Source organism: Perna viridis, chromosome 10 (genome assembly GCF_037379345.1).
Source record: "Perna viridis isolate PV_CMFRI_1.1 ecotype Kerala chromosome 10, ASM3737934v1, whole genome shotgun sequence".
Taxonomy (NCBI): domain Eukaryota; kingdom Metazoa; phylum Mollusca; class Bivalvia; order Mytilida; family Mytilidae; genus Perna; species Perna viridis.
This window is the reverse complement of record NC_142454.1, coordinates 22,027,923-22,052,695: the sequence shown is the minus strand read 5'-3', so window position 1 is coordinate 22,052,695 and position 24,773 is coordinate 22,027,923. Positions and strand designations below refer to the sequence as shown.

The 24,773-nt window shown below is 31.2% G+C and overlaps 1 protein-coding gene across 2 annotated transcripts; it reads left to right on the top strand.

Moving 5' to 3' along the window:
* The first annotated feature begins 747 nt into the window (after positions 1–747).
* Positions 748–23,380, top strand: LOC148604971 (putative ATP-dependent RNA helicase DDX41). 2 transcript variants are annotated; one of them, XM_088549359.1, is made up of 15 exons: positions 748–947; positions 4,139–4,219; positions 4,769–4,919; positions 6,310–6,384; positions 7,727–7,787; positions 8,718–8,927; positions 10,600–10,753; positions 11,412–11,548; positions 13,011–13,173; positions 14,750–14,953; positions 15,718–15,814; positions 16,620–16,769; positions 19,167–19,238; positions 19,633–19,743; positions 22,205–23,380. In XM_088549359.1, exons 1-15 carry the CDS (start codon positions 918–920, stop codon positions 22,339–22,341), a joined length of 1,833 nt encoding a protein of 610 aa, XP_088405485.1. In that variant the 5' UTR covers positions 748–917; the 3' UTR covers positions 22,342–23,380. The 2 variants fall into 2 exon arrangements, with proteins under 2 accessions (XP_088405485.1, XP_088405486.1); XM_088549360.1 differs by lacking the exons at positions 748–947; positions 4,139–4,219 and having other exon boundaries at positions 4,904–4,919; positions 6,310–6,383; positions 7,725–7,787.
* The last annotated feature ends 1,393 nt before the right edge of the window (positions 23,381–24,773 follow it).

Here is a 24,773-nt window from a genome sequence, read left to right as displayed (position 1 = left end):
TGATTTTTACAGACCACTATAGTGGGTATATAGGGACCAGACTCTATAGAGAGAACAACTGGGTATTGTGACCATGCTCACTAAGAATAGTTTTGATTTTAGGATGGTTTGAATGAATACATTTTTTGTTTTGGTTTCAATTTGAGATTGTTGCATTTTCACACATGCTTGCAAATTAGGAACCATTTGATTATTGAGACAGGGAATAAATTTGAAGATAAATGTTTTTAATTCCAACTTTCATGAAAATAAAATATTTCTGTCTCGGAGATTGGGGGGGACAAATAATTTGATTTGATGTATGTAAGAGATAATGATGAAAATAAATATGTAGATTTGAAGAAATCCCCCAAGCCGTCCTCTTGATATTTATTTTATTTTATTTTATCATTTTTCCTCCCTGTAACTATATAGATAGAGATGTCTTTTTCCTTTTTGATTTTCATTGCTGTTATGCGTCAATTACTGACTGATTCACAAAGACAAATAACTTATGCCCATTTTTCTTGCCATATTTTAATTTAAAAAATCCTTAATTGGGTAAATCCTTCTTTAAAAATGATTTCGATACGACTCATGTGCCATGGTTTAGAATATTGAATTTCCGTATTCTGTATATATTGCTAGCAGTTTGACACTAATACAAAGAAGATATTGGAATTTCATATAAATATACTTATATTCTAGGTTCCTCATTTTCGCACATACTACTTCGGATTTTATTTCAGAGTCACTCGGGAATTCGGTGAATTTTAGATATTTTTATCCATTTCCGGAACGTTGTTTTCACGAAAAGATGTTTCAACTGAATTAAGAAGATGTAAAAAAGAGTTCTTTCATATAACAATTTTGATATCACCATTTGAACTAAATTCTTGAATTTACTTTCTTTTAAAGATATGGCGTAGTGATTTTGAATGAACATTATGTCAAGTAAAACGAGAAAGGTAATACTACATGTAATTTCCATTTCTACTTCTATGCCAGTGGTTCAGTTAATCCCTTTTGGGATTTACATATATGTAGTGTAAAAAGCTTTTTTTTCTGAATGACGGACCAAACAGTAAATATATTATGGCACTGGATTCTTAAAGGAATTACTAATTTCTTATTCAAGTTATTGTATGGATATTTATCTGTTCATTGCAAAGAAAAAAATTATAAAAATTATAATTATAATCTGACGATTGCCGACCAAAACATTTTTTTAAATGTGCCCTGGGAAGACTGCATAATTGATTACTTTATACTTTTTGGCTGGGTATGAGGGGTATTAGCTGCGAAACGTAGCTCTAACTATTTTTTTGTATTTTCTTAACGTTCTAGATCGCAAAATCAAAAAAAAAAGATCAAGAGCTATGATTTCGCAGCTAGAGGGGTATATAGGCTTACTATTACCCAAATACACAGTCACTTACTACATTGTAAGTTATTATTATACTGAAAGAGGCATATTACGCTTCAGACTGAAAGAGACAAAATACTAGATCTCAGGAAATTAGGATTGGTTTGTTTGTTTGTTGGGGTTTAACGTCCGAGCAGCAATATTTCAGCTATATTCAGACGAAAATTAGGATTGGAGCTCTATATACATATTGTAGTAGTTGAATAGACAGTCATATATTTTTTTACATTGAGGAGATAACAACAGGCAAATTAACATATCAACTTGCCACTGTCCATGATGTTTGTGCATACAGTGTATCTGCCAGCTGACATGATTTAAGTGTGTTATCAGGATTTGTCTCAAAGCCTGATTTTGTCAAAAGTACATAGAAAACTCTTAGTTCATATCCCTAAATTTGTGTTGAATCTCATTTCTTTAATTAGAAGAGCAAAAGATGTTATTGCTGACCAAACAGGTCAGGGTATGTTTTATGACAGGTAAATAATCTCTAAGGAGTGATCAACTAATCAGTGTTATCCTTGATGAATGAATTCTGATTTGGCCTACCACTATGTAATGAACTGCCAATCATTTTCTAAAGATTTATTTCTACTGAACAATTTATTTTACATATACTGTCAATTTTATAGAACTAAGATTTGTTGAACCAGGTACATGTATGTAAACAATTTTTTTTTGTACAAAATGAGTTATCTCCCCTGCAATCTTCCTTTCAAATCTATTTTGAAATTTCAACAATTTCAAATATGTAGTACATTTTGTATATATTCCGAAAGCTTTGTTTGCAGTTGTTAAGAGAAATACTATTAATTTTAAATGATGATTTTTAAAATTTGGTAGCAACAGTATTGAATATTTGTAACATTTCCTCGTGTACTGCACCTCATGGTAATTGTACATGTGTGCATTTAATGAAAAGAAAAAGATGTCCAAGTTTTATTATACCCCACACAACAAAGTTGCAGAGGGTATTATGTTTTTGACTTGTCAGTCCATCTGTCAGTCCATCTTCAGTCTTTTTTTTTTTTGAAAGCCTAAAGATATTGACATGAGTTTTGGTATACATATTTATGTTCACCATGATAAGTTACAGGTCAAGTTTAACTTTAGTTCTGCTCCAGTGATTTTTACTGAAATTCCAGGCCATGAACTTAGCAAAATTCACAGAAATAACAGTTTTCCAGACTTTTTTTCTTAATGCTTGCAGATATTGACATGATTTTTAGTATATTAGTTCACCAAGATAAGTTACAGGGCAAGTTTGTAGTTGGTTAAGCTCTGATGATTTTTACCAAAATTATGGGCCTTGAACTTAGCTGACTTCACAGAAATAATCGTTATTCTTTTTTTCCAAACGCTTGCAGATTATGACATGGTATTTGGTGTTTAAGGTTACCATGAAATACAGGTCAAGTCTGCGTTTTGTTCCGCTACAATAATATTCACTTTGGAGTAATAAAAACTCGAAGAAATGAGTCCAGAGTTTGATACTACATTGTATCATTCTGAGTAACAGAATTAAGTTAGAAGATAAAGGTCTAAAGCCTGAAAAAAAAACACTCTACTTCCTTTTTATCGGGGTCCTTCTACATGTATTTCTCTTTCAAACAAATTTACTTGAGTATCCAACATGGGGACGCCTGGGATATGTTAGTGCACTCACTCTTGTTCCTTAATTGTGAATATGATAACAAATTCAAAATACCTGGTTGAAAATCATTATCACTGGAATCTGAAAGTTGAAAACCGACGTTCCTTAAATAGATTCTAAAAGAATGTATATATATTTCATTATAGTAGAAATGCTTAACTATAAAGTATGTGAATAAAGTGTTTTCTCATTTAATTTTTGGAATATATACCTCAGAATTTCAATTTGGTTTGAAGGAATCCACCATAAAATGCGGCTTACAAACATCAATTAACTACATTGCATGCACATGTTGTTTGTCTGAAAAAATGTCCTTTAATTCTAGAGTGACTGTCACATTTATAAAGTAGAGTTTGCAAAATATGTTGCAAAATGTCCTTTCATACGTCCCGCCTAAAAAAACATGGCGATTTTATAAGTTCCCAGGTATGTCTGACTGAAATTATATATCTCTTGACTTGGCTTTGAATAACTCTGAATGCTGAGAATTCCAAATGGAGTGTCGAAAACCTACCCAATCCTGTTACTGTAATGAAAATTCTGTGAAATATAATTACAATTGTGGTTAAATAGTTTTAGGAAGGGCAATAGTTAGAAAACTATTTACCAGTCAGTAGTCTTCTGGCACGCAATCATCAGAATAGTCAAACTATTCACATAAATCTTGTAAAGAAAAAGTAAACTGAGGTATAGAAATCTAATAAAGTTGTCAGCTTGAGTTTTAAAGATGCAGAATCTACAATGTATGCCTGACCACAGATTTGATCACTGTATGTAATAGGAAGTCCCTTTACCACTATTTTTTTATACTGTAGTTTTAACAATCACAGGTCTCTTTTCAATTATTTGAAGGCTTATGGGCCATATATACATGGCAATATACTGAAGGAAAAAATCTGAATATCTGTTGTCATATTACTCTGTCTATTACATTGCATGCACTTGTTGTTTATCTGGAAAAAAAACCCCTTTAATTCTAGAGTGGCTGTCACATTTATAAAGCAAAGTACATTTTACAAATTAAGGGGGCCTTGATGCTCATTTTGCATAATTGATTCATTTATTTATGTATCTTAAAGAGATCTGGAGGTGACGATGATTCCTCATCAGATGATGATTATGTTCCCTACATACCAATTAAACAGAGGAAGAAGATGCAGGTTAGTGGAATGTAATTATACCATACCTTCAAAATAGGATGTAATGTATGCGAGCAGGCTCATTGAGTTCATTTGTGTATAGACAATATTATGTCTAGAATAAAGCTGTTTGAACTACCTGCCTAGAATAAAAATTAAACATGGCAAATTAGTAGCAAAGTCAAGAACAAAAATTTGGTGCTTAGTACATGAATTAAAGACATAGATAATTTGAGAGTTAAATCTGTACACGCTAATTTTGGCATGTTGATTTTTGTTATCAAAACAAGCACCGTTGTTACATTTATGATGTTTTCATGTAACAACTGGTGACATCATAGACAGATGATTGCTAAAAATTCCCCCACAACAGATGCCTTATGACAAAAGACCATTATTCTAAAGGAATCATAGAGAAAAAGCTTTTATAACTCACAGAAGTTAAAATTCTGCAAAATATCAACTCCCTTTATTTAATTTCAGTATCATAAACTTACCAATGCTCATTTGTTTTGATGTTGAAATTAGTTAACTTGAGATGATATTTTGTGATAGTCAATTGTATTTTAGATACAAGAGGCAGAAAAAAGACTTGGGAAGGAAAAGCCTAAAGTTGAGTCTGAATCAGAGAGTAGCAGTGAACCTGAAGAGGAGGATACTGGTCCTAAAGCTCATGTGAGCTTGCTTGATCAGCACAGTGAGCTGAAGAAAAAGGCACAAGGTATTATTTTCATTAATCTGTAATACTGTATACAACCAAACTTATTTTTACAAGTGATTTATTTTTCCGAATTTTTCAAGGAAGAAAAATAAGCAAATTAAGTCACTTCAAATAATTCCCTGTATTGTGGGTTACATATTCAGGAGAGCTTAGAATCCAGTCAATATAAATTTTAAACTTAAACAAATTGCAACAGAAATTTTTTTTTATTAAAATATGTAGCATTATGTTCCAAATTAACCCAAAAAAAAAGACTTCCAAATCTAATTTGCGGAATTTTCAGAATATGCATTTCAAATTTTCTTTGGAACATTTCTTTAACATTGGAAAGGGGAGATAACTCTGTAAAAATGATGGGTTTTTTTTTACCAATTTTTGTTCCTTTTTTATCAATTTCATGTAAAGTTCGATACTAAATTGGATTTTTTTTCCTTTATTGACTCTCTCCTATAATATGCTGCACTTTATATGTAACATTTTGAATAAGGATGGGTATATTTAAATTTTTGGGAAATTTTCAATTACAGAAAAAGCTTATTTTCAGGCGCTTCTATCATTTGGAATTTAAAAAAAAATGTTTATTTCTGCAAGTTATTTATCAGCAGTTTTGCCTTAGTTACAAGAATCTTAACCACATAAAGTAGAATATTAACATCATCATTTTTATCAACATTAGAATTCTTGAACTTCATCATCTCAAAAAATTTACACATGATTTACTATTTAGTTTCTAAATCTAAGTTGTTGTTTGGTAATAGAATAGATATGAATACTCTTTTTAAGCTGTCAATGATTCTCTAACCAATGCTAAAATGTCAACCATTGCCACCTTTTATTTATCGGATAAAGCATAATTATGGTTTTGTTAAGTTTAATTGGTATTTCAGCCATTTTACAGAGTTTTCTCCTCTCTCAAAATGCATATTTTGAGGTTTCCGCACGTTAGATTTAGTTAACCAAGTTGAAATGACATCATGAAGTGAAAGACAGGAAATATTTCTCAAAGACAGATTTTGACCAATTAGATATATGTAGCTTGATGTAAAATAATATGGTAAAATTTTTTGTCGAGTTTTTATGAAACGTGCTCAGATCCAATGTAATTCAGTAATTTAAAATTTGCATTATAAGCAAAATTTTTAAAATGGAACAAATGAAAAACAAATTTCTCCTAAAACATGTAGGCATTGAAATGGAACATTTGTCATAACTTCATCAACTACATTTAGTTTTAATGATACATTCGACTGCATGGTTACCTTCTATAATAGTGTACACTATAAAAGTAGGAATTCCATGTCTAAACGTAATTGATGAAACATGTACATGCTCGATAATTGTTACAACTGACTTCTAAACATATGACAACACATCCTGGATACTTTTGTAGTGAGAAAAGAAACAGCAAGAGAGAAGATGCTGAAAGAAGAAGAAAGGATTCTGGAGAGTGTTGCAGAAAAAAAAGGTTTGTAAGGAAGGGAATTTTCACTTTTCATCAAGTGATTGAAAACTTGTGGCCCTGTGTTCAAATTGGTTCCGAAATGCATCTAATTTTAGAAATAACTGTAGGTCTGAGTCAGTATCGCACTTAGAGACAAGTAATTTTCCTCTGTTTTCCTTGCTTCAAAGTCAATTGAATGCTTTGAGAACAGAAAACTTTCTTCATATTATGGAACTGTGAGGGAGAAACGAGTGAATGTCATAGAAATGATAAGAACCCCAAAGAAATTGCTGAAATCCGAACTACAGTGTTGGAAATTTGTCAGTTGTACAAGTTGGCAAGTGTTGTCAGTGATACAGCCATCACTGGTACTTTTTAATCAATGACTATCCAATTCTAATTCATATCTGATAGTGACAGTCATCAGCTATTGATGGATTTAAGTGACTGTGACAACAATGTTCAATCACTTACGATTGCCAATTTAAAAATTGCTACTGGAAGACAATTTTTGTGTGGATCTCTGTGCATTATTGAAACAAATAAGAAGGAATGAGCTGGGTGTTGCAATTTTAAAACATCATTTTTTTTTAAATTTTAGTTGTTATCTAGTTATTAATTACTACCTCTTAAAATCATCTATGATTGCCACAAATCTGTTTATGTAGATTTCTTTTTCTGATATAAATTATTGTATTGTTGGTGCATATAGATGGTTTTTTTTTCATATACCCCATATTTTCAGCAGTGGCCCCCTTTGCCAAGCTGCTTGGGCCATGGTGACCCCCAGTGATAAATTTCTAGATTGAACTCTGCAGACATTTAAGGAGGTAGACCTAGGATAAGGGACATAACTCTTGAAATCAGTGATATGTTTGTATCATATTCAATTTCACCAAAGCCTGTCAAGCTTTCATATGAAACAGAATGAAAATCAGTCAAAGTTACTTTGATGTTTACATGAGCTTGATGTAAAATGCTGAGTACAAACGTTACAATGATTTGTATGATTTGTGTCCCTTACCCTAGGTCTACCCCCTTAACAAAACCAAAATATCAAGTAGACATAGAGACTGTATTACATTCTCATCTAAGATATAAATTATTATGGTTAGTTTATTTAAAATTAACTATTTGTTGAAATAAACTCACAATGAAGAATAATTAGTTTTCGTATTTGATCAGTTTTCAAGGAATCATTTTTAAGTTTTATCTGTTTCTATGTATAAGAGCTGATATATTGCATAGGCCTACCATAAGAGTTCCTAAATAATGATAAAAAATCAAGTTTTGCTTCAGATGGTCTATTTAAATATGAAAACAGGTAAATGTAATCATAATTTAACATGAAATGATTTTATTTCAGCTCTGATGGGTGTTGCTGAACTGGCTAAAGGCATCCAGTATGAAGACCCTATCAAAACAGGGTATTTATTATTTTTATCAGCATCTATAACCTCTCATTTCTTCTTACTTAAAGATTATTTCCATTTCATTTTAAAAACACTAAAACCTCAGAAAATTGCTAACAACATTATTATTGTCATTCTGAGTATGATATTGCCTATCAAACATAATGATAAATATATGTTGTTGACACAAATTATTACATGTACCACCATCAAGTCACACATTCTTGGACTTGCTGAAGTTCTTGTGATACTATGTCTCAGATTCAAATTATTATTATGCTATTATTATGCCCACACTTTGTTTTTTTTTTCCATCCTTCTGTTGGTTAGTTTGTAACACCTATGTAAGTTCTTCAGAAATTACTCACTAAATTTCATGAGACTTTGTAGGTAGTTTGGACATGTTTTGTAGTTATACCCCTTTGAACTTAAAAAGGGGGGAGACATACTTATAGTTTTGCATTATTTAGGAGTCTTCATGGTTAACTTTTTAGAGCACAAGCCATTCATACTTGTAAAGTAGAAAAATTACAATGCCAAACTATATTTCACTGGTCTGAAAAGAAAAGAAGACAAGTTACCAATGACATAAGACGTGCACAAATATCATAAAATCTACAAGTCATTCTGGCTTCTGAATAGCAAAATTTAACAAGTCTGTTGCTGATTTTACTGACCAGGGCGGTCAGACTTGTGGCTAAATTGGAAGACTGATTTAATTATCAATAAACTTAGATCTGGTTGATTTGAAACCATATACCAATACATGTATCAATTGGAGATGTGTAAGCAGTCCATTAAATAAATGTGAACAAATTCAATATATCATTTTGCACTATTAGTTTCATTATTTTATTATAATTATATTCTAATTTGATCATTTTATATGTTGTGTGATTTAATTTTACTATAAAGACAGCTATGATTTTATTCATTATATTCCAGATGGACACCACCCAAGTTCATTCTACATAGAACAGAGTCAAAACACGATGAACTGAGAAAGAAATACCACATCCTTGTTGAGGGAGAAGATTTACCACCTCCTATAAAACATTTCAAAGAAATGAAATTTCCTAAGGCGATTATTCATGCTCTAAAACACAAAGGCATTGTCAGGCCTACCCCTATCCAGATTCAAGGCATTCCTACTGTGTAAGCTTACTAATATTCTCTTAAGAAGTAGTATTTATAAAAATCAGGTGATTCATGCATTTCAAAAATCCACAGAATTCAGTTTTATTTCTTGTTTAGAAACAGTTACTGATCACATAACAAGTCTTAGTTTTTCATTTGGGGGTTGCGCTTTTGAGATAAAATTTATATAGATTGTACGTGAAATTAGCACTTTGCAAGAGTTATCTTTCTTGATTTGGTTTGATTGGGTTGATTTTAATTGAAGTTAAAATGTAGTTTTCTCAAAAGTACAGATCTAAATAAAGGAAGGACTATTGTCACATGAAAATATAGCAAATGTAGACAAAAAATGCATCGTCTGATCCATGGGTTTTTTTACACCATGAATCACTTTACCACTGGCAGTGTCTGAATTTAATATATACTGGTACTTTAAAAATTAATGTCATAAGCATGTTTTAAGTAGATAATAGTCTACTGTAAAAGTACTTTAATTCATGGATACCAATTTTCAGGTTTGTAGATTCTTGAAGTAATGGTTTTTAGGTTTTTGTTTTACATATCATGGGGATTCTCCTGTTTGTTGGGAACCAAATTTCATGGTTTGTCCTACCCCTGAAAACCATGAAAATTGGTACGAATAAGTACCACAGTATCACAAGTCAGAGATATACTTCTGTCATTTACCTGTGTTATTTGTATATGTACATCTTGGTAAGCCCTTATGTAAAGATAAATATTTTAAAAATATATGGAAGGTTTTAAACTGGATGGCTTTCTTGTAAATGTATTTTAATTCTTCCAAATGTTTCATGAATTACATTTACTGGTAGATAAAACTATGCAGTTACTAATTGTCTCAAATAAAAACACCCTATAGGGTTAAAAATTTAGATAACCTCTTATTATAGATTGACAGTATCCCCATCTATGATTTTACTGTATGTTTGTTGTATCAGAACTTTTACTTTATGGCAATTTTTGGTGCATGTTCTTCATAATTTATTGTGAAGTATTTTGAATTAATTTTAATGATTTAAGAAAACTTATTTGGTCGATTCCTTATTGTGTGGATATCATTAACATGCAAATCATTATAATTCTGATTTCAAATTTATCTTTTCACTGGGAATTTGAATTCTTGGTTTGACCGAATCATAAAAATTGGTACCCACTAAAGTTTCTCCACAAAAGGTCCACATTCTTGTATAAAAAGCTACTGTATTGATATAGTGAATAATATTCAGTCTTAGAGGAGCTTGACTTGTTCTGAGTGGTTGTGATTCAAATTTTGGGAATGTGCCATTATCTTGTGCCATTTTTTGTAAATATTATACAGTTGTGGCAGCTCAGTGCATGCCATATCATGTTTTATGGAATACTTAAAATAGATATAGACTGAGGCCATGGCTGAGGTCGATGTCTCTTTTCAGTGTTCAATAAAACATGATTTTGCATGCACTAAGCTGCTAATCAAAATGTCAAGCATGCAGTATCACAAAACATGGGTGCGTCAGAAATAAATTGTTTGAATGGAAACTATTAAATACAAAATGTAGTAATGACTTTAATGGATTATTTTTAGCAAGAATGTTTTGAAGTGTCCATCTTATCCGAATTACTGTGTTTTGTTTAGCTTCGTAATATAGCATTTGTATGAAATATATTTTAATTTCTGTTAATTTTTCAGTTTATTGGGAAGAGATATGATTGGTATTGCCTTTACTGGTTCTGGTAAAACATTGGTCTTCATTCTACCCATTATAATGTTTGCTTTGGAGCAGGAGAAACGACTACCATTCATCAATGGAGAAGGTCCTTATGGCCTAATTATCTGTCCTTCAGTATGTACACTGTCAACTTAAATTTGCGGCTGATAATTAACAATGTATATACATGTATATACATGTATAAGCCTGATATAGTGTTAAAATTCTGCGTGTACATTTTAGTGTTTTTCTGCAGACAGTGAAATTTTCAAAAATTAGTAAACAGCAAAAATTAATACATTTACAGTAATAAATATGTTTTTGAAAATAAAAATTTTATTTCCACAGTAATTAATAATAATAATATTAATAATAATAATAATAATTATAAACTTAATTTTGAGAGGGTCACACAGTTTACAAGAACTAATCTTCCCTAATTCATATTTATACATAAATACAAAGCATAATGAAAAATATAGGACCAATTTTCATACGGTTAAGTTTTTTTACCAGCCAAACTCAATTTAATCTATGAAAATAAAATGTATCTAGGTATTAATTGATTTTAGCCTTAAAATTTTATTGTAACACTAAATTACATTGAAGTCTAATTAAGGTAATTAATATGGTAAATGTTAGAATTTGTTTTAAAAATAGATTTAATTACACATAAAAATGATAAAAACACTACTTTCAGTTAAAGAAGCTTGGAAATGTTAAGTTTAAAAATTAGATAAATCTTGCAATAATGTTTCATCCTAAAAATTCATCTTCTTTTGTTTGTTTATAGAGAGAATTAGCTAAACAAACAAGTGAGCTGATCAACTATTACTGTAAAGCTTTAGCTGCTGATGGCTTTCCTGAATTAAAGTGTACATTGTGTATTGGTGGATTACCTATTAATGATCAGGTCAATCAGATTAAAAGGTAAATATCGGTTAAAAATGTAGAGGATGATCAGATATAGGTAGATAATAACACTGGACTTGACATAAACCATTGAATCAATGGGGCTTAGAACCACTGAAAGATTGTGGCCAGCTTTTGTACAGGATTAAGCTGATTTCATCCATGTACATATCTGCATGTATGTCAAAGTTTTTGCAACAACACTATTTTTAAAAATGACTTTTTAAGCTGGAAGTATAATGTTTTTGATTCTAAGTAGGTGCCATCCTTGCACCTTCAAAACCATGTAATGTATTTGAGGTAGAATTGAAAATATTTAGTCAGTGAAAAAATATCACTTTTAAATATACATTGTACAGTCAATCCATTTGTCTGCTTGGATAAAATTATTGAAGTAGAAATAATTTTTTACTTATTCAGAGTTTCTTACCTTTTACGTATTTTAAGAACAGAATTAAGATGAAAAAGAACTGCTTAACAAATTTACTGAAACTTCATTTTGCATTTCCAGTATATTCATTCAAACTTATTAGAATTATTAACTGTAACAAAAATTTCCAAGGTGATATCAAATTTAGTTGAATCAAAAGTAAAAAAAAGTGGTGAACAAATACAGATGAAATCGTATTGAATATTGCATGCAGAAATCAGTATCACAAGCCTTGTCAAACTGATATTCCTATATCACCCTAATAATGGCTTGAGGGGTGATATTGGCCGAGGGTTAAAATGTCTTGTTATGCAGATTTTGACATGTCATGTTCATTAGGCCTAGTAAATTTAAATGATAGATTTTCATCCAACCTTCGCAAAAAATATGGAGCGATCAAGAGGATTTTATTTTTTTTATTTCTTACCAGATATTTGCTAGCCACATCAGTTTCAGAGAAAAAACATAATTTTAGTCACTAAGAAATGAAATATTTGTGTGTTGTACAACATTATAATACCTCAATACATGTATTAGAAAATGACCTGAAAAAAAAATCCTCATTTTGAAATTGCTGTCACAGTTTTTTAGGGTGGTGTGATGAAAACCTACTAATTAATTTAGTTTGGCCTTATATCAGCATGATCATATATTTTAACTATATTTCATGTGTGTTCCAAGTAGGGTTGTTATAAATGTCTCTGGATATGATATAGGGTATACAAAATAAACAACCTGATAATGCATATACAAACAAAATGTATATTTTAATCTAAAATATATACTGTGAAAGTACTATTGTTCATGAGGTACCAATTTTCGTGGTTTTCGTGGGTGAGCCAGACCACAAAATTTGGTTCCCAATGAAAAGGAGAAAAAGGAAACCTCAAAACTCCAAATTCAAGAATCCACGAACTTGTGTATCTTTCCTAATCCACAAAAATTGGTTCCACGAATTAAAGTATTTACAGTATGATATATATGTAGTTACATACTCTGGTATTTTGAAAAGCTTCATTTCAAGTCTGTATCACAACTCATTGATTTCAGAGGTGTCCATATAATTGTGGCTACTCCAGGAAGGTTAATGTTGATGTTAGACAAGAAGATGTTTACATTAGATGTCTGTAGATACCTGGTAATGGATGAAGCCGACAGAATGATTGATCTTGGGTTTGAGGAAGATGTCAGAACTATCTTCTCTTACTTCAAGGTTTGTAAAAAAGACTCTTTTGTCTTAACTGAGGGGTGCTCTTTGAGCATGTCTGATCCAAACATTCAGTAGATAATTCTTTTGTTATACCCAACCTTTCCTCCAGAAAGTGTGTCACACATGCTCCTCAACTATCCCACAAAAGAGTAGGAGATTAAGCCATACCATTTACATTTAGGAGTTAAAGGTTTTCTCTGTTTAATAATTTGTCCATCATTAATAAGTCAATAAAAGCAGGCAGATTGACCAGCTAATGGGTACTGTCATAGTATTACTGTTTTTTGGGTATAAATTTTAGTGGGTTTTGTAAACCATGAAGTTTGGTTCCCAACAAAAATGAAATTTGCTATTCATTTGTATGACAGAGATCTACAAATTCAAGAATCTTCAAACTGATCATTTTTCCCCAAACCACGGAAATTGGTACCCTGGAATAAAAGTAATTTCATAGTGTTTCAAGTAATTTCCATCTATTATTGAGATTGCCTTGGTGGTCTGATAGCAGCATGCTTGACTTGAGTTTCAGAGGTCGTAGGTTTGATCCTTTGATCCCAGCCATGTCATACCAAAGATTTTTAAATTTGTAGTCATTGCTTCTCTGCTAAGCTTAACATGTTAAGGTGTTAAGTAGCACTCCAGCTAAGAATCATGCAAAATGTGATACATGGTTGGAAAGCCTACATATTTTTATTTTTGATATTTGTTTAAAATGCTTTAGTATAGAGAAATTTATATTTTGTTTTTCATATAACCCGTGCTCATAGGAGATAAAAATTAAATTTCACTGTAGATTTCAAAGTTAAGGGAGATAACTCTGTAAATGGCACTCAAATACAATAGAGTCTACTGGATTTTCAATGTTGATTATCCCCTAAGAGCAGACAGATCAGAATGAATAAATACACATTTCATAATTTACACCCATAAAACAACTTAATTACAAAAATAAAAATTTGTAGCCTTTGTTTGGGGTGTATCATATTTTCCAGATGTTGCATGATTCTTACAAAGACATCTACTTAATACTCAGTAAAAAGTGCATTAGTTTGATGATGTGTCTGCTAGTGAATTATTGCTTCTGTGTGCTAGCACATTAAAACTTAATGCAGTGTGTTGAACTAGTACAAAGCAGGGTCTGTTTATTGGATCCAATTTTAATAACATGAAACAAAAATAAATCAATCATTCTGAAAGTTATTAAAGATTATATAATCATATTATTGATAATTCTGCTTTCTTTTCATTGAATTTTATTCCACCTCTAAAAGAAATAATGCAATCATGTTCAATATGGTAAAAGTAAGCTTTTTCTATGACTTAACATTTGGATAACAAATATATTACGAATGAAGATATAAAAAATATACAATTTAATGGTTTTAAGTAAAATTGCTGAACAGGAACACTTTCATTTTTGAACACCTATTTGACCAAGAAAGTATATGTATTATAATGAATCAATATTGAGGACTAAGTCATGTTATTTACATTTTTTTTTAAATATTCCAGTGGTAATAACTGAAAAGAGAATGTCCTAGATAGTAACAGCAATAATTATATAAATTTACATTTATAGGGCCAGAGACAAACACTTTTGTTCTCAGCCACCATGCCGAAGAAAATCCAGAATTTTGCCCGAAGTGCCCTGGTCAAACCAGTCACAGTTAATGTAGGTCGAGCTGGAGCTGCTAGTCAGAATATTATACAGGAAGTAGAATATGTCAAACAAGAAGCAAAGATCTGTTATATACTGGAATGTCTACAGAAAACTGCTCCTCCTGTAAGTAAGCAATGCAAAGCTTGTCTTGTTGTTTTTTTCATGTAAATTAAATGGAGATCTGTGTCTGATTGTATTTAGGACTTATGGCTAGTTATGTTTTATCAATTCTGTGATTAATAATTGTTTTCATTTCATTTGTCTTTTTTTTATTTTTAAAAAAAGATATTTTCTCCCTGGCCATAAGTTGTCAATTCACTTCATAATTGGCATTGGTTGATAGAACATACATAGAACTTTTTTTTATAGTCGGACACATTACAAAAATTTAAGCTCTGTAGAGCTTTTTACCAACAAAAAAGCTTATCTAAATATATATGATATATATGTAGTTACATACTCTGGTATTTCAAAAAGCTTCATATCAAGTCAATATCATTACTCCTTGATTTCAGAGGTGTACATGTAATTGTTATAAAAGGTGATATAGAAGAAAACATGATAAAAATTAATCAAAAGTGCATCTTGATTTGTATTCTGTAAATAATTTGCTTTGTACAGATGCAGAATTTTTAGGCTTGAAACATTATATAAAGAAAACAACTTGAAACATATTACTTCAATAAACTCACATTTTTCAAAAGATAAATATTAATTACATCATAGGCCACCTGTGGAAACTTCACAATGAAATTATAAGTTGCATTAAGATATTTATAGATCAGTTCATTCAAATTCTTAGTTTATATACTTTTAAATACAGAAATATTTTCTAACAATTTATTGCAACGAAGCATTTATACTATTTTCTTACCTTGCCGCTATAGGTATTGGTCTTTGCTGAAAGAAAACAAGATGTAGATGCCATCCATGAGTATTTGTTGTTGAAAGGTGTAGAAGCTGTAGCCATTCATGGTGGCAAAGGTAGAGAATGACATAAGTTCTTATATATTGTAAAAGTACTTTAATTTGTGGATACCAATTTTTCGTGGATTAGGGAAGAAACTCAAGTTCATTGAATTCTTGGTTTGTAGTTTTCAGTATACACATCAATGGAGATCTCCTTTTCGTTGGGAATCAAATTTCGTGTTTTGGCCTACCTACGAAAACCACAAAAATTGGTACCCCAATAGTTCTTTCTTAGTATGTCCATATTGAAGATCAGGGATTTTTTTCTATGAGGGAATTTCTCTTTCAAGTTGTAGAAATCCTAGAGTTAGGATTGATTTAAAGTTTCTATTTCTGTAGAAGAAAAAAGAAAAAGAAACATTACATTGAAAGTCAATCTAAATGTACCTTCATAGTTCCAATTACTGCCATTGTGTTTTTACATTTCTGATTACAAATGCTATCAATTTCAAAAGTCGATTTGCAAAACTTAGAATTCTTAGAGAAAAAATTAATATGATGTGCCAATGTTCTCTTCAAGTATTATAGATAGCATCATGGTAACCCCTAAATTTCAATAGCATCTTTCATAAAAAAAAAACTATAGCATCACATTTATATATGACCCTATGGGAAGTTTGTTTTTGACTAGCATCCTGGTAAAAATATAGAAACTGGGCAATTTGTTATTATATTGCCCTGGGGAGATTACAATCACTTCAGTGTTCTACAGAGTTAATGTTGCTCCTTAATAGTAAATATTGATATTTAACAAAAAAGCCTGACTGGATCTTAGCCAGCTACAGGTTCCCAGTTTGAATATTGTTTTTATTTCATGCAGACCAGGAGGAGAGATCTAGGTCTATAGAACAGTTCAGGAAGGGAGAGAAGGATGTATTGGTAGCTACTGATGTGGCCTCTAAAGGACTGGACTTTCCTGAAATCCAACATGTCATCAATTATGATATGCCTGAAGATATAGAAAATTATGGTAAAATGTTTTACTCATAAACATCTGGCTTGGCTGAATATTTTTTTACTTTTTTTGCAAGAGATAGACATATTTGTAAGGTACTGCAATGTTTTTGTTGATTAAGGTGACAGAAATATATTTATCATTGTTAAAATTTGAGCAAAGATCTTAACTTAAGTTAGAACAATGGGATCAGTCAACAGGTTTTCACATATATCTCCAAAACCGTTTGGTTTTGCCAAATTATGACATGTGGTGAAGTTGTTCAGCTAGTTGGAGCCTCTAGTTTGGTCAACCTCTCCCTTTCAAATGGAAAGTGGCATATAGGTTAACTCTTGTCTGTCCCAAATGTCCTAACAAGCAGTTTTTACAAACCACTTTTAAGCCCTTGCAGATATAGAGCTTAATTTTTGTCTGTATAGAATCCCTAATCAACTACAAATTAACTGCAAATAAATATGATGGAAAGGAAGCACTACTTGATGTTATTCGAAGAGACTAGACCCTAGTCGTAGTTTGATTAAGAAAAACATTTGTATTGAGAATTTCTTGTTGCATTGATTTTTTCCCAAAATCTAAGCATTTTGATTGATTGAAATTTGAGTTTAGGAAGAATTTGAGCATACGTCGAACTGAGATAATTTTAAAAAATAAAGCCCTTAATTACACGTGATATATATCCTTATATAGTTTTATGTTTAATGGTTAGGGGCTCCACCACTATGTAGTGGACATGATATAGTAGTTACTCCATCCACCTATCAATACATCAGTCTGTAAAAATTGTGTCCAGTCTTTAACTTTGATTTCTTTTAATGTAGGCTTTTGATATTTTGCAAGAGGCCAGGGTTGATCAGGTCAAGGCAAGATGTCATGTACCATTGTTGATGAACTTTATCCTTAAACTTTGACCTTAAAATCAAATTAATGATTTTGCATCACAGGTTGATGTCAAGATAGTAACTCTATAAACGTAACAATTTTCGCAGTTGGTAATTTTTGTGGATTATGTTTCAAAAAAATGATTATCCTTAAATAGTATGAAAAATCCATTTTGCAGGTACTATTTTTCATACTTTTTTGTTCACTGCACAAAAAAAATGGGGAAAATAAACATGTTTACACTATTTGGCATCAGGATAGATGAGCCCAAGACAATGTGTGGCCTACCATTGTTAAAGAAGTTTGACATTGAACTTTAACCTCAAGGTTAAATTAGTGATTTTGAAAGACAAATTCGGGTCAGGCGTGTAACTTTTTTTCTTTTGCTGTAGGCTTTTGATATTTGGCATGAAGGTAGATTAGCACAAAGATTAGTGTCACATACAGTTGTTGTGTTAGTGACTGTTGACCTTAACATGCTTAAACTTTGACCTCAAGCTCAGGTTAAAAATTTTTGCATAGAAGTTTCTTTCCTTCACATTTTCATAGGAAATACCGCAAGGTAAATAAATTGACCAATCAAGTGCAAAATATCGATATTTTTGTCTTACAAAATTTTACTGAAACCTAAGTCTAAAAAACAATTTTTTTCACACCTTTAGACCTTCAAAATTGCACTGCACACAATACATAAATGTGTATTATACACACCAAAATAAGGTAACTGTTTTGTGTCTGGGCTATAATGAGTTTTGTGTGATAAATTGAATGTGTTTGCATGGCTGTTGTACAGGATTTTAACCACAGATCAGCTCTGAGGGATGGATTCCATCTCAATGATATTTATACTCGACGTCACATACAACACATATTCAAATTGAAGCTCTACTTTTTAAACCGTCGGGACTTACCGCTAGAGTTGTCTCTCTTTTATTTAATATGAAGATAGTTCACATATATGCATGACATGTTAGTACCAACGAGTCGCTTATTAGCTTAAATCATGCGTAACAAATCTTTACAGGAAAATCCCATACTAATATCCGCCATGTTGGTTTCTACGGGACGATTTGTTTACAAACGAAGTTCGTAAGTTCCCATCGAACTCCGGTGACAATCGTCTGCTTGATCAACTTCTTGGTATTGTACGTTGTTCGCGTAAAATAAATCCGAGATATCTGAAATAACACCGAAATGCATTCTGGGTTCTTCGGTTTTTGGACAAACCATTTAAACGTAAACAACATCTCCTAGCAACCCGACCACTGTAAACATGGCCGACTTTTTACAATGTAAATATTGGCACCGAGAATTAAAATCTGACCGGAATTTAACGATTCAATGTTTAGGGAGAAGCCGTTTGGCTTAACGAATGAGCAAGTCATTTAAGACAATTTAAACGACGTTAGGTGTCAATAAAGTCGTAGAAAATATTTTTATTCAAATTTTAACAGTATGTTATTTATGTGACGCTGAGTATAGTTCTTTTATTTTTTCTCTTAATCCTATTATTGTCATTATTTATATTTATAGTTCACAGAATTGGAAGAACTGGAAGATGTGGTAAAACCGGTATAGCTACTACATTTATCAATAAAACAGTTGGTGAGTTAAATATTGAGATTATTTAAAATTGCTATTTAATTTGGAAGTAGAACCATCAGCAATATTTAAGGTGTTCCATCAGTTATTACACCCTTCTAAATCTTTGGAAGCAAGCTTGAGAACTAAAGTAAAATTGTAATAAAAATGGAAGGACAATTCAAATACATCAAAGTCCAAGTACAAATGTACCTGACCTAAACATGATACAGGACATGAAAACATGTACATGACCTTAACATGATACAGGAGATGGAAACAATCTACATAACAACAAAATACAGATAAAAACTGGAAGTAAGGAATACACGACATCTCACCAAAAAAACAAAGGACAAATCAGACCACTTGTTCTGTTTGACAATTTTGTAATCATTGTTTTTGTAACTTTTTTTAGAGGAGTCAGTATTACTTGACGTGAAACATTTATTGATTGAGGCCAAACAGAAGGTACCACCATTCCTGGCCAACATGCAGTCAGAGAGTGAGAAGTATCTTGATATAGGAGGTAATACTGTCATATACTGCTTCCCCCATTCTTAGCTAATGATTAAGTAGCTGCCTTTGTAAGAATCATACAAAATCTGAAAAATGTGATATAACCCAAAAGAGACTTCATATTTTTTATTTATAAAATTAAGTTGTTTATGGGCTTACATTATGAAATGTGTAATTATTCATTCCAATGTGTCTGCTCTTCGGAGATAATCAACATTGAAAGTCCAATAGATTCTATTTATTTGAGTGTTATTTGAGTTATCTCCAATTTTGAAATCTACAGTGCATTCTATAAAATTTTTAGCTCCTAAATCAGGGGATATATAAAAAAAAAAAAACGAATGTTAATTTCTGTTTACTATGGCAGTTTAAACAAAATATCAAAAATACAAATATGTAAAAAAAAACAAAAAAACCCATGAATCACATTTTGCATAATCCTTAGCTGGCATGCTACTCAAAAATGAAAATGACTTTTTAACCACCAGGTGGTGATTAAATTTTTGGGAGAATTTTCCTCCACTTTTTACATTTCAAAGGATTTTTTAAAGATTTCATTGGCAACACAGATTCTGCTGCAATCTTGAGGAGATTACAAGATTTTCTACTCGATAGTCAAATATAAAATTTAACTATCACGAGTTGAGAAATCTTGCAATCCCATTGACACAGAGTAATTGCTGCTAGCTTCAGATACCTACATGTATCACAGTAGGAAATGAATCCATTTATCAATTCCTTTTGGTTATGTAAAGGCTAATATTTTCCGTTCTACAAAAAAAAAACTACCAATAGTTAAAATTATACATGATCTATGTGTGCAAAAATCACTTTAATAATTTTGAAATTTTTTTATTCTTGATAAATTTCTATAGATATTGAAGCTGCTTTAATTTTTGTTGCCATATGAATAGAAAAAGTTGTTATCAAATGTAAAGAAAGTGTGTATTGTAAATTAAGAAAGTGACTTTTTTCTTTTAAGTAGTGCTCCAGCTAAGAATCGTGCAAAATGTGATTCATGGGTAAAAAGCCTACATATTTTTATTTTTGATATTTTGTTTGAATAACCATAGTAAACAGAAATTAACATTCAGTTTTTCATAAAACCCATGTAGAATTCAAAATTATGGGAGATAACTCTGTAAATGACACTCAAATACAATAGAAACTGTTGGATTTTCTGTGTGGAATATCTCCTAAGAGTAGACAGATTGGAATGAATAATTATACATTTCATCATATAGACCTATAAAGCAAAGTAAAAAATAAAAATATATAGCTTTTTTTGGAGTGGGTCACATTTTACAGAAGTTGCATGATTCTTATAAAGACTACTACTTAAAAATTCCCATGCCTGTTCGTGAAGTTCCAATTGATTTATGAAAAAGAATTTTAAAAAATCAAAATTTTAAAGCCAATGTAGTCTTTAAATATTTAATATTTACTTAAAATTTTATATTTTATTATAATGCATTTTTACCTGTTCATTACAATCCAACAATTACTTGTTCTACTGTAAAAGAACAAATGTTTATTGATTATCAATTCTCTTGGCTTTCTAAGTCAACTGAAAACTTACAATTTTACATGGATGATATGGCATATTTTCACTTTTTCAAATCAGAATATAGTTAAGGGTATTTATGAATCAATTACCCTATCTGTCTGTCTGTTAATCTGTTCCCATTTCTTGAAAATAAAAGTCCTTAAGCACTCAAGGGATTTTGATGAATTTTGCAGGAAGGTTGGGCTTCATATGTAGACATTCATGAAGGAATACATATATTATTGAAACCCAAAGGGAGATAATCCAACTTGAGCATGTTGAGGGATTTGCATCTTAAAACTTTGTAAGCACAGTTCCTCTAAAACTGTCATTTTGATGAAGTTTTATAGGAAGGTTAGGCATCATATGTAAATGTGTATTTAAAAATATGATTTTCATCTGATGCCTGCAAACAGAAAAAATCCAACTTACTGAGTTTTTCATGTTAAAACCTTGCAAGTACCTCTCCTTCTATACCCAGCCAGGACTTGTGATGACATTTTACAGGATGGTTGGGGATCGTAAGTAAATATGCACGAAGGAATAGAACTATTGTCCAAGGATTCCAAACGGAAAAAGTCCAACGTCAGAGTTTTATATTTAATTCCATTTGAGGCAGAGGGTATTCTCCTAGATTTCTCACAGTAATTCTAGTTTATTTTACTGTATATTTACTTCAAATTCTCCATATTTGTTCTTCTCTATTGTCCTGAGCAACTTTCTCCCTGCTGTAACAAATTTTTGTTACAAACAGTCCTCTTTTATGTGGTTTTGTCTGAGGATAATAAACTCCTTGTTTTGTGTTTCTCTCAAATTGCTTCAATATTCATCAAACTCATTGAAATGTATTCAGTCCTCATAGCATTCAATTCTGTAGAACTGTAAAATTTTCACTATTAAAAAATTATCTGATCTCTATTTTCAGGTGAAGTTGGATGTTCTTATTGTAGTGGTCTTGGTCATCGTATCACAGATTGTCCAAAGTTGGAGGCTCTCCAAACCAAACAGGCTCAAAATATTGGCCGTCGGGATTACCTTGCCACAGGAAGTGCCGATTATTAGGGCTCATTGTCAGCTTATTTCTGTTACTTACATATGTAACTAGTTGACTCGTACTATTGGACTTTTTGACTCCTGGGCCAGAGGCAGTGCTGATTAATGAGACTTGTCTAATCTTTTTGTTTACTGAACAGGCTCAGAATATTAGTAGATAGGAACTTCTTTGCTACTGGAAGTGTTACTTAAACATTCAAATTAAAATGAAGTTCAGTTCCTCCTACTAAGTGTAAATTTCATAGACTGAACAGGCAAACTGTAATATGGCAGGGACCATGTAGACTGATAAAAAATGATATAACTATCATACACAAGCTACCAGTTCATTATTTTCTCAGTTGTTTAGTAACATATCCATTTAAATGATATGGAAACATTTGATACTAAAGATACAGGTTTTACTGGTATTAATGTGTATTCAATTTTGAATGATAGTAACTTTATTCTTTTTAGTAGCTGTCTTTGTAAGAATCATGCAAAATCTGAAAAATGTGATATACCTAAAAAAAGGCTGCATATTTTTATTTTGTAATTAAGTTGTTTTATGGGTCTATATTATGAAATGTGTAATTATTCATTCAAATCTGCCTGCTCTTAAGAGATAATCAACATTAAAAATTCAATATATTCTATTATATTTGAGTGTCATTTACAGAGTTATCTCCCTTAATTTTGAATTCTACAGTGCATTCTATACAATTTTTATCTCGTATGAGCATGGGTTATACAAAAAACCAAGTGTTAATTTCTGTTTACTGAAGCATTTTAAACAAAATATCAAAAATAAAAATATGTAGGCTTTCCAACCATGTATCACATTTTGCATGATTCTTAGCTGGAATGCTACTTAAATAAAATAAGAATCACTTTAATGACCTAAATCATCATTACTATGTATGAAATGTGGAAAAAAAAATTGCATGAAAATCTGCTTTATATTGAATATTCCTAAAACAGATGGTTGTCAATAAAAATTGATTTATAGAATATGCTTTCATTGTGTACTTTATTCTGTTTATTTGAAATATCATATTTCGAAATATCATTTTATTGCTTTTTTTAAAAGAACATAAGTTTTGAGTGAATGGTGGCTAAAAAAACAATATGGAGGAGTGGTTTTCATCCATAGGTGTTTAGAATTCTGAAGAAAATATATGAAATAGATTTTCGGTCAATGATTTTTAAAATTACTGTTCTGAGCGTCTGTGTCTAATCCATCAAATGGTAACATTTTACACATCTTGTTAGATGTGTTTACAGAACTATTATATTATATATGTAGACCAAAAAGGGCCTGTCTAGTCCATGAAGAATTTTGGTGCACCAGGCTGGTATCCATATGGGATTTTTTACATACAATCTTTATTGCTGTTAGTACAGTTCAATTAAAACATGAACAAATAAATATATTGGCTTCATTTGGATGTAGACAATACTTAACATTCGCAACATTTTCAGGTCTTTAAAAGTCCGAACCTTTAAAATGTAACCGAACCACACTTGTATGAAGTCTTTATTGCCGTTATTATAGTCCATAAGAAGATGAAAAATTGGTATACAAGCTTCGTTTTGGAGTTAGATAAAAAGTAACATAAGTACCACTTTCTGGGCTTGAAGAGTTATATTTAGCTATATTTTGAAGTCAGCAAAACGCTGCTTTTATTTTTACTACACGTAGTGTATACTGCATTTTATACACTTCACGAAAAGGTGAAAGAATTGATAAAACAGCTTTCTTTTGGATGAAGACGTAGAGTAACACATGATAATCACCAATAAGGGAAAAATTATTCTCCCATTAAAATAATCAAAACATTGCTAATTGAACATATGCCAATCATGAAAAGCTTGATTCATGTTATAACCATGTGTAGCTCTTGATCTCCTAACAATTGTAAAGCATGTGGTGGCTCTGCATTCATGCTTATTAGTAATGTTTTATTTATGCGATTTTTTTTATTGTATACATCATGATACTTTGCAAATTGGTATTGCCTATGTGTGAACCACACATGGAGTTGCTCCATTGTTATTTGTGGGACCTCTTTGTTACAGAATAAGTCGGAGGAGCTACATTATTGTAGCTAGACTCTTACCGAATTTTACAAACTCGCAATATGACGGATGTGGCTGACGGAGCAGAATATGCTTAAATTCCCAGTGTACTTGATGTCACTCATGTTTTGTTTGTTTTTGTTTTGTTTTGTTTTTTGTTTTGTGTGAGTTCGCATTGTTAGTGCTTTAATTTTTTGTCTGGTGCCTTGTTTTCCTTATCTTCAGTTTTTTCTATATGTAATTGTATATTTTCTTCTGTTTGTTTATTGTGAATTAATATCGTCTGTTTTCTGTTTTCACTGAAGTCCATGTACTTGGATATTGTCCTAGTATTGACGCATTTTGCATGTCTTAGCATCTATGTAACAGATGTACACAGGAAT

Bases quoted from the DNA above. Each gene is read 5' to 3' on its own strand.
- LOC148604971 (XM_088549359.1), top strand. From the start codon at position 918: ATGAACATTATGTCAAGTAAAACGAGAAAG. The intron at 4,220-4,768 runs GTTAGTGGAATG...ATTGTATTTTAG, and splicing joins AACAGAGGAAGAAGATGCAG to ATACAAGAGGCAGAAAAAAG. The intron at 15,815-16,619 runs GTAGAGAATGAC...TATTTCATGCAG, and splicing joins AGCCATTCATGGTGGCAAAG to ACCAGGAGGAGAGATCTAGG.